Here is an 18,261-nt window from a genome sequence, read left to right on the forward strand (position 1 = left end):
ACACCCACTGAGTACAGGATCCCTGGGAACCAAGAGATCAAGTTTTGTGTTAGGACAGTCTGTCTCCAAATCCAAACAGGACATATTTTTATTCTAGGGCCTGCCTTGACACAAGTTAATACTCTGATTTATATAAAATCTGATCCAATTATGTAATTTTGTTCATAAAGAGCTAGTTAGCCTAAGTTTCTGCCTGTCTTTTTGAACCAAATGTCATTGGTACACACCTGGTATTTACCTTTGCCCTATGGGTGTTTATATGCTACTAAAGTAGCAACTTTTAGTTACAAAGCAGACCTTATACTGGCTGTCAAACCAAAAAGATTCATTATCCAACCTTTTTAGAAAAGGATTGCAAACTGGGCCTGGAGGAACAGGCCTGTAACTCCAGATACTCTGGAGGCTTAGGTAGGGGGAATCACAGATTAAAGACTAGACCACAGAGTAAGTTCAAGGTTAACAAAAACAATATGGAGAGCACTTAAAATAAAAGGTGTAAAGAAGTCTGGGGGTCTGTTTCAATGACAGAGAATTTGACTCACATGAATCAGGCCTTAGGTCCAATTTTAAGTACCCTGCCAGAAAACATTGGCTCTCCCTGATGTAGTCTAAATATGATTGCCATTAAAACAAGCAAGAAGTGTATTTGTCCATGCTACTCAATGGTATACTTCTCAATAGGTGTACTTTACCTAACTGCAGCACTTACTGACCCCTTCCCTTTTGAAGCCATCTCTTTTCTTGGTCTCTACGGATGCTCTTCTAAGTTCTCATTACTGCTTCATTTCTCTAACCTCTAAAGACTGGCATTCTAGAAGGACTTGCTGCTGATCTTCTCTGTCTCTTGATAAAGTCACCCAGGCATGGCATTGACTATTGTCATTATTTTGAAGGCCCTCAAATTGAAATTCCTAGTTCTGATCTTTCCCACTTAGTGTCTTCACTTAGACATCAGGTTTAGGCTTCTAAAATTTAGCCAGTCTGGAACAGAGCTCCAAGTATCCCTCCCACTTCCAACCTTGCTTCTTTGGTTTCTCTTTCTCAGAGTGGTAGCTCTCTTCCTTCAAAAACCCTGGAGAAATCATGGAATTTTTCCCAATCAGCAGTGAATTCTGTTAGCTTTCCTTCATAAGCAACTTAGGACCTGAGTTCTCTCTCACACACACCCGTTTTTTGAGACGGTCTCACTGTGTAGTCCTTGCTGGTCAAGAATACACTAGGTAGATTAGGCTTATATCCAACTCATTGAGATCCGCCTGCTGCCTGAGTGCTAGAATTAAAGGCCTGTGCCACTATACCTGCCCTCACTGGTAACTTCTGCTTTGTTTTCTTGGAGAAGTTTGGCTTCCTTCATTTTGTTTCTTTTCATTTCTTAATTTTTGACAAGTTATTTGAAAAAATTAGAAATACTGTCCTCCAATTTATTTTTCTCACACTTCATTAATCTTATGCTTTTGAATGTTAGCTGTGTTCCATACAGGAATGTTTATGTTTTTATAATCATATGACTTGAGTTGTGAGAGAAATGGCTGTTAAATGTAAACTGATACAGATTCTAGGTTGTTCTTACATATTCAGGAATATTTATATATGCACATATACATATATAATAACAACAATTAATTTAAAAAAGACGTCATAAATTTGAAGTAAACCAAGGAGAGGTATAGGGAGAGATTTTCTGGGCAGAGTGGGGTGGGGGTAAATGATGTAATTATGTTGTAATTTCAAAAACTAAAATAAAAATTTCATTAAAGATAACAAATTAAATGAAACAGTGAATACATCACTAACTATTTTGGTACATTGGACTATAAGTTGTTTAAAGGTAATGCAGGCTTTGGTTTTTCCATGTTGAATATGTTAAAAGTATAAAGATAGATTTTAATCTAGGTCAATTCCAGATTAGTAAGGTATAGGTGAATAAGGTTTTATCTACTTATATTTTGACAGGGGGATTTGGGACCTGTGGGACCCCAGGGACCAGCGGGTATTCCTGGCATCGGAAGTCAAGGCGAGCAGGTAAGTGGTTCTTGCTTCCTCTTTCTTGGCACAGACATGTCACCCAGTCCTTGTGTTCAGGGAGGACCAGTCCTATGAGCATCTTTGTGCTCATTTAGCAAATGAATTCCAAGGAGTGTAAGTTCAAGGAAAGGATAAAATAGTATCATGAGGAGATTATAACTTTAGGATGTTCAGAGATGCAAAAAACATGAACTATGTGTTTCTTGGTGCTATGACTTCCTATATTAATACCTTATTAATAGGTAAGTGTTCTGTTAACAGTAGCTTGTATTTGTAGTCCCTCTTGGAAGAGAAGTATTTTCTTACCTGCTGGCTTGAGTGTGTTTTCCTCTTTAAAATGACTGTATTCTCGGCTCCTGTACCAACAGAGGTGTGTTTCACCTACCTAAGTATAGCTTTGGTATCTAAGTAAGTACCAAATCAGGGCTGACTAGTTATCTTAATGGCATCCTTCCCCCAAAGAAGCAGAGCATGATTTGTTTGTAAAGGACATGGGCCTCTGGGGTGAGAAGAAAGATGTCTGCATGCTCAGATCTGGAACTGCTTCTTAAATCTCGGAATACTTGGGGAAGTCGGAAAACTGTGTCAAATATAAATGGTCTGAAGCCTGGACATCGGCACTATCCACTGTGGTTCACCCTCTGCTTTTATCTGTGCAGTCTCATTTAATCAAAGCCATCAGCAAATACAGACTTATTGCTCTGGTTAGAGAGTGCCAAATTCATTTGATTAAAATTCATGGCTGCGGTTTGAATTATTATGTTGCCTGGAGAACACATAGTCCTTCCTTGACCTAGAGTAATGATGGGAGAAAAAGGGTTGAAAGCGAAGTAATTCCAAATCTCACTCTAGGCCTGGAATGTTGAGTTTATTCTTAAGAATTGTTTTTACCGTTACTACTACATATTTATTATCCCAAGCAACAGGAAGGCTGGCTACTATTCCTTTTCCCACTTCCTCGCCCTTGGCAGAGTTCCCAGTCTAATGTGTTAGGAGGATTGGGGTGCAGAGAACATCAAGGTCAATCTGTAAATAGTGCTGAGGTAATAAACAGAGCTGGCTATCTGGCTACTGATGAGCCTGGGTTGACTCTCAGGACCTGTAGTTTGTCTGCTGGCTCCTGCGGGGCTACTGTCTGCTCCTGGCATCCTGGCAGGACTGATACATCCTGGGCTTTGTGGTTTGTTGGGGCTGAGATACTAATCTGGGACTGACAATGAGGTTCAAAGACAGTCTGTCCAGATGGTCCGTAGATTCTCAGCCTCCCACCTGTGGCTTCCTGTTCCCTTTAATGCTGGTTCTTAATGGAGACTGTTTCTTTTTTAGTTAAAATTTTAAAAAAATTTGGTTTTGTATGTCCTTTCTTTGCTACAAAAGAAAACAGAAACTCAAAGGCAAAAATGTCTCTACAGGTTGACCCTTAATGGGTAGGAGAATGGAAGTGATTATAAACTTCTCTGTGCACAGAATTCATTTACTTTTAGGAGAAATGGTAAAAGTGCTACTTAAACTTAATCTTTACTTATGCATTCAGTTCTGCTCTTAACTTTCATCTAGCATGTTCTTGTGCAGGACTTCATTCTCCCTATTGCCAGGTCACTCTTGGCCCCTACTTGGCATGCATTTCATCAGCAGGAAAAACTCACATGCCTCTGCTGTGAGTCTGGATCCTTTGGGCTACTACAGGCCATTTTAGATAACCCAGGCAGTAGTCAGAACAGTCCCCCGTGTCTCCTAAACCAAAATCAAAGTATAAGTGGCTTCATTGAACTCCTCCTTCTAGATCAGAGTAAAGAAAGTCTCAACTAAGCCCCTTCCCATTTTCTACAAAGAAAACTCATTGTAATCCAGATAGCTTTCTCCAGAAGGGAAGTTTGCAAGTCTTATGTTCCTCTACCTCATTTTACCTACAGTGCAGCAATGAGTCATGTATTTGAACATGTTTCACTTCCATGTCTGTCAGCTTGCTCTTCAGAGTCCAGATCGTGTCTTTAACATGTCACTGCATCCAACTAGGAAATATGTTTCAGTGCATGTGACAAGAGATGTGAATTGGCTTAGCTTTATGAAATTTCCCTTTTTAGATTGAAAATTGTGAGCTGGGGTAGAGGTTCATCAATGTTGTCAAGGGGCCAGGTATCTTCATTCTTGTTAGTCTGCCTCCCTGGGGAGCTTTCTTCATTCACATGGTACAAGACTACCACATGGCTTGACCACAGGAAGAAGAAAAGAACCTGTGGGCGGCAACCTCTTTGGGGGTTGAATGACCCTTCACAAGGGTTGCCTTAGACTATAGGAAAACACAAGTTTTTACATTATGATTCATAATAGTAGCAGAATTACACTTATGAAGAAGCAATAAAATAATCTTATGGATGGGGTCACCACAACATAAAGAACTGTATTAAAGAGTCACAACATTAGGAAGGTTGAGAACGACTGTTCTAGAATCAATGAGAACTTACATACATTAGTCTAGATTCTGACTGTTCAGATGTGGATAGAGTGATATATGCACACCTGACTCTACTAGGGATGAGGAAGCATGAGTTTTTGTTTTTTGAGACAAGATCTTGTTATATAACAAGAACTCACTATATAGACCTGGCTGATCTCAAAATTATATAGATTGTCTTCTTGTTGCCTCCCGAGAGTGTGCTGGGGTTAAAGGTGTTCACTGGAAGCATGAGATTTATTCCAGGTATTTGTGTGGGCCAACTGAGACTTCTCTTACAATCAAAGGAAAGGATATGCATTGGGGTTTAAACAATAAGGTTTGATTGGACACTTACAGTGGTCTACTCAATAGTTGGTGTGACATCAGTAATTTGTAAAGAGGAGCTATATTTTAACTTTAGAAGACATGAGACTGTCCTCCAAATATCTTAATTTAACTAATGACATTTAAAATTTTTATTCTAAAGGGGATTCAAGGTCCAATTGGTCCACCTGGTCCACAAGGACCCCCAGGACAAGGGTCACCTGGTTCCAAGGTAACTTTCTGGATGATAGAAAAATTTAATACATTTATAGTATAATTATTGATTGTTTATGATTGATGTTTAGTGTCTTTGCAAGAGAACAGATGGAATTAACTTAAAATTCAGAACATTCTATGCCAAGCAACACTGATATTAGAAATGACTTAGAAGGTATAATGCATAACCTTTATTTATATCTTGTTTTTATCTTTAATTATTGAGGCCCTATTCTAGCAAGTAGGCATCAATACAGGCACCGTGGCACTCTGGACTGGTGAATTTGCATTCTTTTTTTTTTTTTTTTTTTTTTGGTTTTACGAGACAGGGTTTCTCTGTTTTGGAGGCTATCGGTCCAGCCTGGCCTCGAACTCACAGAAATCCGCCTGCCTCTGCCTCCCGAGTGCTCGTGCGCCACCAATGCCCGGCTGAACTTGCATTCTTACCAACGTTCCCTCAGTGCTTCAACTTCCAGCACCTAAAAAGACAGAAATGACCTAAATAGCAAAAGTTTTCCTTGAACTTTGGAATCAGATTATCCCTTAATTTGACACTCTTATGCATCGCTTGAGGAAAGGCAGCTATTATAATTAGTGAGCTTCCACACTGCTTCAAGGATCACTATTCATTGTTATGAATAACTAAATGTTACTTCTCATAAGCTCACCTTGGAGCACACATACCAGAAGAAAAACACCATTTCTACCCTTCGGAGTATTGATTTATTTGTTTGTGTATATGTTTATTTGTTCATTTATTTGCCTTTTGGGGTGTGGGGAAGACAAGACATTTCTATATAGATCCAGGTAAGTCTCTAACTTAGGATCTCTTGCGTCTGACTCCCTAGTACTGAGATCACAGGTGTGTGCTGCTGTGGGTCTTGTTGTATTTGGTGCTCATCATTGAGAGTTTAGGTTGTTCTCTGGTTTTGTTTTAGCTCCTAGTCAGAGATCACAGTTCTTTCCATGTTTATGTTTAACCGTTATGTAATGTAACTGTCTATCTTTTCAAGGTGCCCCTACAGGTGTATACCACACGGCTTATAGTTTAAGTCAAACTTACATCAAAAATCCATGTAGCTGAAGGGACTTCATATGTAACTACCAACATGTGTGTGTGCATGCGTGCGTATGTGTGTGTGTGTGTTTGTATGTGTGTGCTGTGAATTAGGTACATAAAATCTCACATTGTTGATGTAAAAAAGCTCTGAGGAGATCAAAGGCAGGAATATGTTACCTTTACTGTGCTTTAATATTAACAACCCTGTCCAATATTCTTTCCTTCCCAGGGAGAAGTAGGCCAGATGGGACCTACAGGACCTAGAGGGCCAATGGGAATAGGGATACAGGGTCCAAAGGTGAGTTCAGTGACTGCTGCTCAGATGCAGCTAGGCAATTTACATAATGCAATGTAAGATTTCCTTCATATCCAAATGCAAGAAAAAGCATGCATATGCCATCTAAATATATATATGTGTGTGTGTGCATATATATGTACATATATGTTTATCTTGTTTCTGTTAACTTCGAAATGTAACTAAGAGGAAAAGTATGATTATTATTTCTTAGTTTTCTTGGTGTGTTGGACAGGGTTGTGTTTGAAAACTCATGCTTCACTTGGGGCAAGGGACCTTGTTCATCTTGTTTGTTATTATATGCCAGTTTTGACAACATGGCGGGCTTTCAAATACTGCTGAAGGGATGAATTACTACTTGATCCAACCTTCACAGGTCTGTTATTCACCATGAAATTATGCAGTTCCTAGTGAGCCACACTGAGTTCTGAACTTCACCATTTTTTGGCTGTCGCTGCCAAGATTGTTATAAACATTCAGGGACTAGAAGAATGCATCAAATGCAAGCTTAACAAAACCATACATATATCACAAAATATAACAGTATATTAATAAAGTAATGAGACTGTCATTCTTACATGGCTTTGATATAATATGTACTATGCTAAGTGCTAAATATGAGGTATATGTGTATATGCAGTGTATAAGTATACTCATGTGAAGTACAATTTACATGTCAATTTAGAAAGACAGTATGTTAAGGAACATCAGCCAGACTGCCTAGGTTTAAATTCCAGTTTTTCCAGTTAATCTTAAGCTTCTCTCCTTTAAAAATAAAATAGTCACTGCATGAGTGTATCTCAGTTCATGTTTCCTCCCTCTCTTGCTTGTGGTGTTTAAGTGGTTCTTCTCTTGCCTTATATTTCCCCAATGCTCACGCCATAAACATGTCATGTTTCCTTATACCCATGCCAGGCTACAGGTTTCCCAGACTTGTAGAAAGCCGAGGTGGCACTGTGAGGTGCCACAGTCTTCCGTTGGGGAGCTGCAGGTGCCCTGTCTCACGTAGACTGCCCTGTCGCTTCTTGGCCACAGTGTATGCTTGTGTCAACTGGAAAGTAGGAGATAGACAAAAATACACTTCATCGTTTTAATTTTTATTCTCTGGGGACCAAAGAAACAGCTTCTTCAGGTGCTCAGTGGACCTTCATCTTCTCTGTTTGTAGATTCCTAAAGATACTCAGGACTTTATGCAATTTTTTTATTATTGGAGTCCTTTATACATCTGGATGTTAACCTTTTGTTGGCTGGGTTACTAGTATCTTCTAGGTTGCAACCGGTGTTTATCCTTTTAGTGTATAGTTTGACATTTTGATGTGTTTCTCTCATTTTATGCGTTACACTTTAAAAATGTTATTTTAAAACTTCTTAAAGTCATGAAATTATTCTCGTGTTTTCTGAAAGTTTTACGCTTTGCTTTTTAAGGTTGCCTTTTTATCCGCGTGGACTTTAGCTTTGTGTGGGGCATCTGTGTGAAGAATCTAGTCTCCTCTGAATCGTTAATGTGTCTGTTTTAGTTGTTGGGAACACCATTTTGCCATGCTGGTTTGCAGTTTACATGTATATGTCCATAGGAATCAGCAACCTAGATCTCTATTCCATCCTAGCATCTATTTGTATTTCTCTGCTCTATTGCCTTCCTATTTTGATCCTTCCAGATTTAAAATACATCATGTCACTGTGGATATAGCTCAGTTAACAGAGTTCTTGCTTTGCATGTGTGAGAACCAAAGTTATCCTTTAAGTTTCAATTACTGTGCCTACGAGATCCATGAAAGAAAACTGCCTTTAACCTGCAAGCTACTTGCCCAAGGACAGATACTTCCTAAAATGCCAGAGGCTGTTGTTTATGGGAGATAACAAGTCACAAGTTTTCACTCCATCCTGAAGCACATACCTGATGTGCTTGATCACATGTTGGTGGGAGGGGGGATGTAGGTGGGCAGGAAATATGTCAGGATAAATGCTTGCCCCAGATTGGACCTGATGGGAAATACAGTGGCTCTATGGGGTTGCCCCCCCTTTTCTTTAAATCTCTGTAAAATGGGACTTACTGCCATTTTCTGGGCACCCAGGAATGGATCTGGGTAGAGCTCACCATCCTGGCCAGTATTTAATTAAAACTGGCTTCATATTTGGCTCCAAGTCATGGTAGCAGTTTTACTGTCGCCCTGTGGGATTAGCACATGTGCAAAGCCCTGGATTCAGTCCCCAGTACTGTATATATTTGTGTGGTAGTGCAAGTCTGCAATCCTAGCACTCAAGAGGAAGCAAGGGGATCAGAAATTCAAGGTCATTCCTGGGGCTGTGCAGCAAGTTAGAGGCCAGCCTGGGATACATGAGAACCTTTCTCAAAACGAAAAAGAAAATCCCATTGTGTAGCAAGAAAAATATTCCTATTATCTTTCTTGCTTATTGTTGATTCTAACACATTTTAGAATTGTCAGATTTAATAAAATATTTCATTGAATCTACAGATCAGCTGTTGAGTTCTTCCAGCTACAGAGTAAGGCTTTCTTACTTTTCAGGAAAATATTTTCATTTTTTTCTATAAAGATCTTCTATCGCATTCTTTTGCTAAGGTCATTCCCAGGCTCCCCAAAGAAATTATGTCAATATGAATTGTTCTCTTTCCAACAGTTCTGATTAACTACTGTAGACCTACTGGAGAAGTACGTGTCTTATTTTCATTTTGGCATGTTGGGTTTTACCCATAGTCACCCTGTGAAATCACTTATTATTTCCGATTGAAGTGCTTCATACTCTTTTACACAAAATCATATTGTCTGAAAAGAAACAAAATTATATGATGCTTGCTGTAAATTTTTGAAGTATTCTCTTAGGTCAAGGAAATTCTGTTCTCTTTCCATTTTTACCAATTTTCCTTATTTATTATAAATAAGTAATGAATTTTAGACAAGTTCTATTCCTACTGAAATAGTTGTTACTCTGTTAATCTTATATATTAATATATTAATAAAGATTTTAGATGTTGAATCATGCTTGTATTCTTTTTAAAGATAAACTCAACTATTCATGGCATTTACTTTGAGAAATCCCAACTCAACATTTTTAGACCCCCTAGCGACTAGCCCATCACAGAGTGACTTGCCCTTCTGCCCTCTCCTGAGAATCGGGAGACCTCAAGATAAACCTAAAAGATAACCCTTCCTTATCCAGGAACTAGCTCACCACATACCTGCTCAATGTTTAACTGTGCAATGCCTAAAGGATGCTTGCTTGAGATAACCTTCCTGTTAAGACATAAGATATCATTTAACTTCCTCATCCGTTATGTTTATGATGTTTGCCTAACTCCCCGATTCAGTTTTTCCCTTTAAAAACCCCCAACTGCAGCTACTAGGGGTCGAACTCCTCTGCCCCTGCGAGGGTCATCAGCCCCAGTGCACTAGTTCCCCAAATAAACCTCATGTGCTTGCAGCAAGAATGGTCTCTCTTGAATAATTGGGGCGTCGGCTTATCCCAAGACTTGAGTGAGGGTCTCTCCACTCTGGGGGTCTTTCAACTTTTTAAGGATACATCAGTTGATTAGTCTTTTATCAAGGACATTTTTTATTGAGGACATAGTGTTGTTAGCATATAACAAATAATCATACTTAGTATATATTCTTTGATAGATTTTGGCATATGAATGGTCTTGAAACCCTCTCATAACCAAGATGATCAAGGCACCTGTTACTCATTAGAACTACCATGCATCCTTTGCAAAACTGTCCTTCTACTCCCCCTAACTCTAATAGTGATGTGTTTCCAACAATCTGCACTACCACTGGTTACTTCTGAGGTAGATATTGCTTCTGCCTGTCCAGAAGAACTAGTTCAATGTGTACTTTGCAGGGTGTGTGAATAGTTGTTTCTGTTGCTGAAAACCTCCCATCGAACAGGGGTACCACAATTTACTTATCCATTTTCCTGATGTAGAGATGTTGACTGTTGCCAAGATTTTGATATTATAAATTAGAAATATTTATTGATGTGTCTTTGAACACCTGTTTTCCCTTTTATTGAGTAAACGCCTAGGAATGAATTGGCTAGCTTAAATCAAAATGGGTAGTTTTCCCTCTTTTTCTGTTTTCATTTTGTTTTGTAATCTTTTGTAGATTTTGTAGAGATCCTGTTCTTCAATGATTTGAAAGTTTATCGAGGCTTGGCTAGAAAGCCAACAAGAGCTTTGCTGTCTTAGGAAGTGAAAATCCAGAGCAGTGGTTCTCAACCTTCCTATTGCTGTGACCCTTTAATACAGTTCCTCGTGTTGTGTAGACCCCAATTATAAATTCTCATTAGTCTCTCATAACTGTAATTTCACTGCTGTTATGAATCATAATGTAAATATCTAATATACAGAATATCTGATGTACAAACCCCTTGGGGGTGGCGAGCCACATGTTGAGAACCGCTGGTATAGAGGCTTGATCTGCTTACTAACAGCATTCATTGCTTTACTTTTAATAAAATTCTTGAAGTTTATGCATTTGTTAATGTTTTTCTTTTCTTTTTCTAAAGAAGGTTTTAAATTTGTGTGTGTGTGTGTGTGTGTGTGTGTGTGTACCTGAACTGCATGCACACAGGAACCTGTTGAGGTCAGAAGAGATAGCAGATCTCCTGGCAATAGAGTTTAGAGCATTGTGAACCACTGTGTGGGCACTGGGAACCAAACCCAGGGTCTCTGCAAGGGCAATGAGCCCTCTCTTAGCTACTGAGCCAAGTCTTCAACCACCATTAATATTTTACAATGTACTTGTTTGAAATTTTCACTGAACCTTAGAGTGTTCTTTAAAACTCTGTCCTGTGTATGTATCAACTTTCCTTTCTAATATTACTTATGCCATCATTACTTTAACATACTAAACCACTCCCACTACTGATTTATCATTAGTTTTAGAAATATCACCTTTTTATTTTATGAATGGTTTTCTTTGTTTTTAAGTTCTTTCTGTTTCTCTTTTTTTGTCATTTTATTCTAGTGAATTTTAAATTTACTGTGATTTTTTTTTACATCCCACCCCCCATTTGGAAGCAGTGTGTGTGTGTGTTTTAATGAATGGTTTACAGGAGTCACTGCTAAGCACGAATCACCTGGAAAGCAAATGGAATTACCGCATTAGAGCTGGAAGAGTGTTAGGGCTACACTTCCCAGTTCCTCTTTTGGGGAATTTCATGGAGCTGGTGTGACAATGTTGTAAACCAAGTGCCTTGGAAAACCAGAAATCTCATAATTCTAGAGGTTATACATCTGTAGTCAAGATATCTACAGCCTTGCTTTCAACAAACCCTACGGGGAAGAATCCTTCCTGGTCTCTTTTTAGCTTTTACTAGGTTGTGAATCCCCAACACTCCTTGGCTTGTGACGGCATCTTGTCTGTGTTTGCCTCTGTTGTCTCCAAGTTTTCCGCTTGTTTTCACAGGGCATTATCCTCTTTTTTTTTAAATCATGACTGCAGTCATACTGAATTAGGACTCACCTTAATAACTTCATCTTAACTTGATTATATTTATAAAGACCCTTTCTCCAACTAAGGAGGTTCATGTTAAGGACATGTCACCGAAATAAAATATCTGTTTATCCACCAGGGGGAGCCAGGTACAGTGGGGCTCCCGGGACAGCCTGGAGTCCCAGGGGAAGATGGGGCCTCTGGAAAGAAGGTAATCTTATTGCTTTCATATAATCAGTGTCAAAACCGTGGGACTAAAACAGCATCATGGTCCTCCAGGACCTGGGGTTAAACTACCGGGGCAGACAGCATCTGTGAGAACGGAAGGCTCTTTTCATTGACCCCGGAAAGATCCTGGTTGCACAACTGCCTGCCTTGGTGCCTCACAGGCCCTTCGTCATGGCTGGTGTCTTGGCCTTGGCACTTGCTGCTTTCTCTAAGAGTTCTAGAAATCACATCAATATAATCGCAAACAAAAACACCTGCCTTCCTCCAAAAGAGTCTATAGATGCATCTAGTAAGTCAAGCTGTAGTAAAGATGTCTGAACTATTTTCTGTTGACACTTGACGTGCTCGGATTTCAATAAAACCACTGAAAAATAACAGATGACAAGGTGAAAGGCCTTTCTTTTTTAAAACAAAACGCACAAAAACAAAAACAAAAACCTACTCACTGTGAATGAAGAGCTTCGGGCTTTGGAAATTGAGAGACAGGAGTTGTTTGTGGTATTTCATCTGCTCTGGTTAAAGGAGAGTTTGAAGTTAATTGATTCATTCATAAGCTTCCATTTTAATTGAGATGATAACGAAGGTCTGCTGCTTTTGGGGGTGGGTTCTGCGTTCTGTCCCCCCAGAGCCAGCTGAGACATTTGTGTCCTTTCCTTCAGGGAGAAGCTGGGCTTCCAGGAACAAGAGGCCCAGAAGGAATGCCTGGAAAAGGACAGCCGGGCCCCAAGGTATGCAGGTGACAGCTCTGCAGGAAGCAGCTGCTTATGTTCTGGTCCCCAGGCTAAAGAGCTGGTTTAGGAGCTGTCTGACTTACATTCTTACTATGTCTGTATCTTGCAAGTGTGTATTATCTGTCTTTGCTTTCCCACATCCATCCGAAGACCTAGCATTGAAAAGCATTTAACACGTTTTCTCAATAACTGGTCAACAAGCACTTAAGGAAAACATGGGAAGGGAAAGAATTCTCAAGATTCATCGCTAGAATTTGAAAGTGCCTTAAGTTTATTCAAATATTTATAGGCTTTCACATAATAGTAAGGGACATATCTACTCATTAAAGGACAATTTAGGCGATGGGGTTTGTAGTTTAGTGAGAGAATGTGCTTAGCATAAGCCAGGCATGTATTAGAATCCTAGTCTAAAACAAATAAGTAAACAAAATGTCACTTTACTCCCTCTAGAAATGCAGCTCCGATCACATGTTTTTGTTTATTTGTTTTGTTTTTGAGACAGGGTTTCTCTCTGTAGACTGTCCTTGAACTTGATCTGTAGATCAGGCTGGCTTGGAACTTAGAGATTTGGCTGCCTTTGTCTCCCAAGTACCACCACTGCCCAACATGGTTGTAAGTCAAGATGAGAAGATATAAAATTACCCATAATATTAGGCCTTTAGCAGCATAACATACCATCTCTAAGGGACCAGAATTCCTGTAGTTTTTATGCAGAGTTGTCAATCACACTGGGTACATATTTGTATTCTATTTATTATTCTATTAAAATATTGACTCCCAATTAATCAGCCTTGTAAAAATATTAACTAAAGGCAAACCCTTAGTCTTAAATGTGAGGAACTGAAATTTAAATATATCTGTACAGTCACAAGCACTTGAACCTATCAACCTTTTCTTCAAACAAGGAGACAAGAACACTTTTTAAAGCATTGTGTAAATACACATTTAGAGATGCTGACCTAGTACTGATCAGAAGTGAGGCTATGAGGAAGGGCGGGGTCTCTGAGAGAGATCTGGACTTTAGGATATGAGATGGCTAGAGAAAGTCCCCAGAACAGCAATAGCACATGGGTCCTAAGTGAGGGAAATCTAAGAGAATGGGCGTCAAAGCAGTGACAAAGGTCCCGAAATGCACTGTGCCATTCTTCCTGCATTATCGTGATGGACCAAGTGCTGTTTGAAATTTTACTACTTGTGTCACTGCTCTTAATGACTGTGTACTCTACAGTTAATGGCATCCTATGGAATCAATTGGAGGCTTTTTGTTTTTTCTATGGAGCATCCTTTTGTTGATGTGTTAGCATGATTCGTTGGTTTTCAAGGTACCGTCCCTTAATCAGCTGGGTCTGCACCACCTGGGGGATATTTGACATGCAAATTATTGAGCCCTTGTGGAGACTGGCTAAATCAGAAACTCTCTGGATACGGGATCTAGAAATCTGTGCTCTCCCAAGCCCCCCCCCCATGAGTGTGAAAACTGTGGTTCCAGCAGGCTTACCAGCAATGTGCTCCACCAGGTGCTCCAGCCATATGCCAGTGACCTCAGAAGAGAGTCCTTCACTGACCTGGACTCATATCTGTATATAATGCTGCACGGTAGAGCCTCCCAGAGAGAGAGAGTGGTCTAGTGCCAAGAGCTTCGGTGGAAGGTAGCAGAATTCTTTATGGTTGTGGAAACACTGCTAAGTACAACCATGCCGAGAAGCCACGGGAGACAGTTCCCGGCTCTGCTCCAGGTTACTGCTTGAATACCAGCAAAATTATTGGCCTTCCTATGTAGAATCAACTAGACTCCCCACTGAGGAAGAAATGGGGCCTTGATTTGAAAAATATCTCTTTTAATGTTTTTAAACTGAAATAGCATGAAAATTGAGACACGGGCTAGAACAACATCACTTTTTCTGAAATATCGAATGTATCAGAACCATCTGTGCACAGACTCATGGTACAGAAGACTCAAGAAAAAGTTCTTTGCCATTCAGAACTTAAAAATATCAAATCATTTTGAGTAAGTGACAAAGACTGGGCAGGTTTTTGAAGCACTTTGACAAACCTTGGGTGGCCGGGCCGTGCCCAGGTAGACTCACTTGAAAGCTGGTGTTTGCTGAGAGCCTGACTTTCGTGTGGCTGCAAGAGCACCCGCTGATTCAGACTCTTTATCTTTGTAATTGTTCTGTCAGGGTGACGAAGGAAAGAAAGGGAGCAAAGGAAATCAAGGACAGAGGGGCTTTCCAGGCCCCGAGGGGCCAAAGGTATGTTTCTTATATTCTCGTCTGTGCTTGGAGGAGATGGTAACTGTGTCTGGTTTCAATAGAATATTAAATTTCCACTTCAAATTTGATTACTTGTTTCCTTCCCCACAAATACATGACAAAAACCCCCAAGGGAAAATGTCTTTGGAAAACTTTCTCTTTCCAGACCATAATAGAATGGAATAAAGTATATAATCATTTGTGCTTCGGGGGAGAATCTGACTACCAGTCATCTCTAGTTATTACAAAAAAGATAGGGCCATGATGCATTCTGCTTCCCTCCATCTTTTGTTAAACAGCAGAGGTCACTATTGATTGACAGCCTCCATGATGCCAAAGAGGGGCTTCAGAAGGCAGGTCCCACCCTGCTCTGCTTTGACCCACCTGAGCCGATCAGTCATAGGGCTGGAGAATGGGATCTGTTTCACAGAGCAATCATGACAACACAGAGTTTAAGAGACAACACCCTGTCTCTGGCACTGGTACTGTCTCTGGCACTCAGTAAATGGTTGACACAGGAGTGAAAAAAAAATCAATGCTGTAAAATGGAAAATAGGGGTCCGTGACCCAATTTTTCCAGAGCAGGGTGCTAAGGGGGCAGTGGAGAGGGAGGCAAGCAGTAAGAAGTATCCTGATCTCATGGGAGCTTGCTGTAGTCGACGTCAGCAATCCTGAGGGTTTGTGTCTCAAGGAAGACACAGGCTGTCTTAGTTAGGGTTTAAGGTTTCCATTTCTGTGAAGAGACGCCATGACCACAGTGACTCTTATAAAGGAAGACATTTAATTGAGGTAGCTTATAGTTTCAGAGGTTTACTTCGTTGTCACCACGGTGCAATGTGGTGGCATACAGGCAGACATGGTGCTGGAGCAGAAGCAGGAGCAGGAGCTGAGGATCCTACATCTTTAACTGTAGGTAAGAGGAAGTGGTCTGAGACACTGGGCATGGTTTGAGCATATATGAGACCTCAAAGCCCACCCCACGCCCCCCCATCCCCCCACCTCCCAACCCCCCTCACCCCCCCCACAATGACACTTCCTCCAACAAGCCACACCTACTTCAAACAAAGCCACATCCCTAACAGTGCCACTCCTTATGAGCGTATATGGGCCAATCACATTCAAACTACCACACAGGTTATCAAAAAAGAGGTAAGATTGTTTAACGAATAGGTGATGAGAAACCAAGTTTCTTTTAAAGCTTCTGTATTAGATTTATTAATTTTATTTTAGGTGTGTGCATTTTCCCTGTGTATATGAATGTGTACCATGTACATGATTGGTGCCCTTGGAGGTTAGGCAAGAACATCTGATTCCTTGGAGCTGGAGTAAGGGATGATTGTGAACCAGCCTGTGATTGCTGGAAATAGAATCCAAGCCTTCTGCACAAGCTAGAAGTGCTCTTAACTGCAGATCCATCTCTTTAGCCCCAGGAAAGCAAGTTTTGAAAACTGGTATTGACAAAATGAGAGTGCTACAGAACAGGATTGCTAGTAGAACCATGATTGTCATTGCCCTTAGGTCTGTGGTTCTCAACCTGTGGGTCACAACCTCTTTGGGGTTGCATATCATATATCCTACATATCAGATACTCATATTACCACTAATAATAGCAGCAAAATTACAGTTACAAAGCAGCAATGAAACAGTTTTATGGTTGGGGGTCACTACAATATGAGGAGCTGTATTAAGGGGTCTCAGATTAGTGCCTCTCGGTGCTATGGGGAAATTGTTAGAAACCAAAGTTTCTTGGTCTTGCCCCCAGAGTCTCTGAGATCTGGCTTTAGTAAATTCTTGGGGCAGATCCAGGGATCCATATTTCTTCAAGAGCCACAGGTAGTTCAAGAAACACATTATAAAGAATTGTCACTGTGAAAGAAATGTATTTTATTAATATTAGCAATAAGGCATTACTTTTTATGTTGTAACTAATCTTATTCAAAGTAAATATGGCATTTTAATAGAAGATTTTTTTAAAAGATGAAGAAAAATTGGAATATTATAAATCATAATTACACCTTAATATAAGATCTTGATAAGCAAGGGAGCTATAAGATACTTTTCATATTTTAAAAGGAATAAACCTAGAAACATATTTTTTGTCTTAACACTGGTTTTAGTGAACATTTATTTATTTCTGTATTTGTGTGTGTGTGTGTGCGCGCGCACACACATGCCTGAGTCAGAGGACAACTTGTTGGAGTCAGTTTTCTCCTTCACCATGTGGATTGCAGGGTTTGATCTCAGTTTGTCAGGCATGGCAGCAAGTGCCTCTACCTGCTGAGCCATTCACTTGTCTTTAGTGAAAAATTTTAAAGACTTAAGTTTTGTTCCTTTGTCAGAGGGTGGGGGTGGGTATATCTGTTGCCAGATCATAACTCGGGTGACACGGGCCATCACCCACCGGTTGGGATTTAAGGTTGAGCACACACCTTCTGTGGCATGAAGCAGGTCCCAGCAGCCTGTGTGCTCAGTTAGTAGGCTGTACTGTGGAGAATCGCCACAGCAGAGGCCTCAGCGAGGAGAGGAACATGGTTCCTCATCAGCGAATGCTTTGATGGTGTTCCTCCTGGAAGAATTGGGACTGCCCAGTTCATGCACATACAACAGGCAAAGGAGGAATTAGTTACTGAACTAAGATCGTAGAAGCCGACTGAAGCATAACACAAAAATGCTTCTATCTCTGAAGCAGGACTCCATCTTTCTTTTTTCTTTTAAAGGGGACAGGTAGAATGTCCAGAGATCTACAAGGATGACCCAAACTAACAATCTAAGCAATAGTGGAGAGGCTACCTTAAATGCCCTTCCCCAGTAATGAGATTGATGACTACCTAATATGCCATCCTAGAGCCTTCATCCAGTAGGATGGAAGCCGAAGCAGAGATTCACAGCTATACACTGAGCCTGAGCCGAACTCTTGGAATCCAGTTGCAGAGAGGGAGAAGTGATGAGCAAAGGGGTCAAGACCAGACTGGAGAAACCCATAGAAACAGCTGACCTGAACAAGGGAGAGCTCATGGACCCCAAACTGATAGCTAGGAAACCAGCATAGGACCAACCCAGACCCCACCTTGAATGTGGGTGTCAGGAGGCCTGGGCAATCTATGGAACCTCTGGCAGTGAATCAGTATTTATCCCTAGTATACAAATGGACTTTGAGAGTCCATTCCACACAAAGGAATACTTTGTCAGCCTAGACACATGAGGGAGGGCCTAGGCCTTGCTCCAAATGATATGACAGAC

General features: G+C 40.4%; 1 protein-coding gene across 2 annotated transcripts in view; it reads left to right on the forward strand.

Annotated features, from left to right (window-relative positions):
* The window catches only part of Col28a1 (collagen type XXVIII alpha 1 chain), a 185,542-nt gene that overhangs the window by 91,971 nt on the left and 75,310 nt on the right, over positions 1-18,261 (forward strand). For both annotated transcript variants that reach the window (XM_040728558.1, XM_040728559.1), the window contains 6 exons: positions 1,954-2,022; positions 4,950-5,018; positions 6,292-6,360; positions 11,950-12,021; positions 12,698-12,766; positions 14,950-15,021. In XM_040728558.1, the coding sequence (XP_040584492.1) occupies positions 1,954-2,022; positions 4,950-5,018; positions 6,292-6,360; positions 11,950-12,021; positions 12,698-12,766; positions 14,950-15,021 (420 nt within the window). The remainder of the gene's footprint in view (positions 1-1,953; positions 2,023-4,949; positions 5,019-6,291; positions 6,361-11,949; positions 12,022-12,697; positions 12,767-14,949; positions 15,022-18,261) is intronic.

Source organism: Mesocricetus auratus, unplaced genomic scaffold (genome assembly GCF_017639785.1).
Source record: "Mesocricetus auratus isolate SY011 unplaced genomic scaffold, BCM_Maur_2.0 Super-Scaffold_100019, whole genome shotgun sequence".
Classification (NCBI taxonomy): domain Eukaryota; kingdom Metazoa; phylum Chordata; class Mammalia; order Rodentia; family Cricetidae; genus Mesocricetus; species Mesocricetus auratus.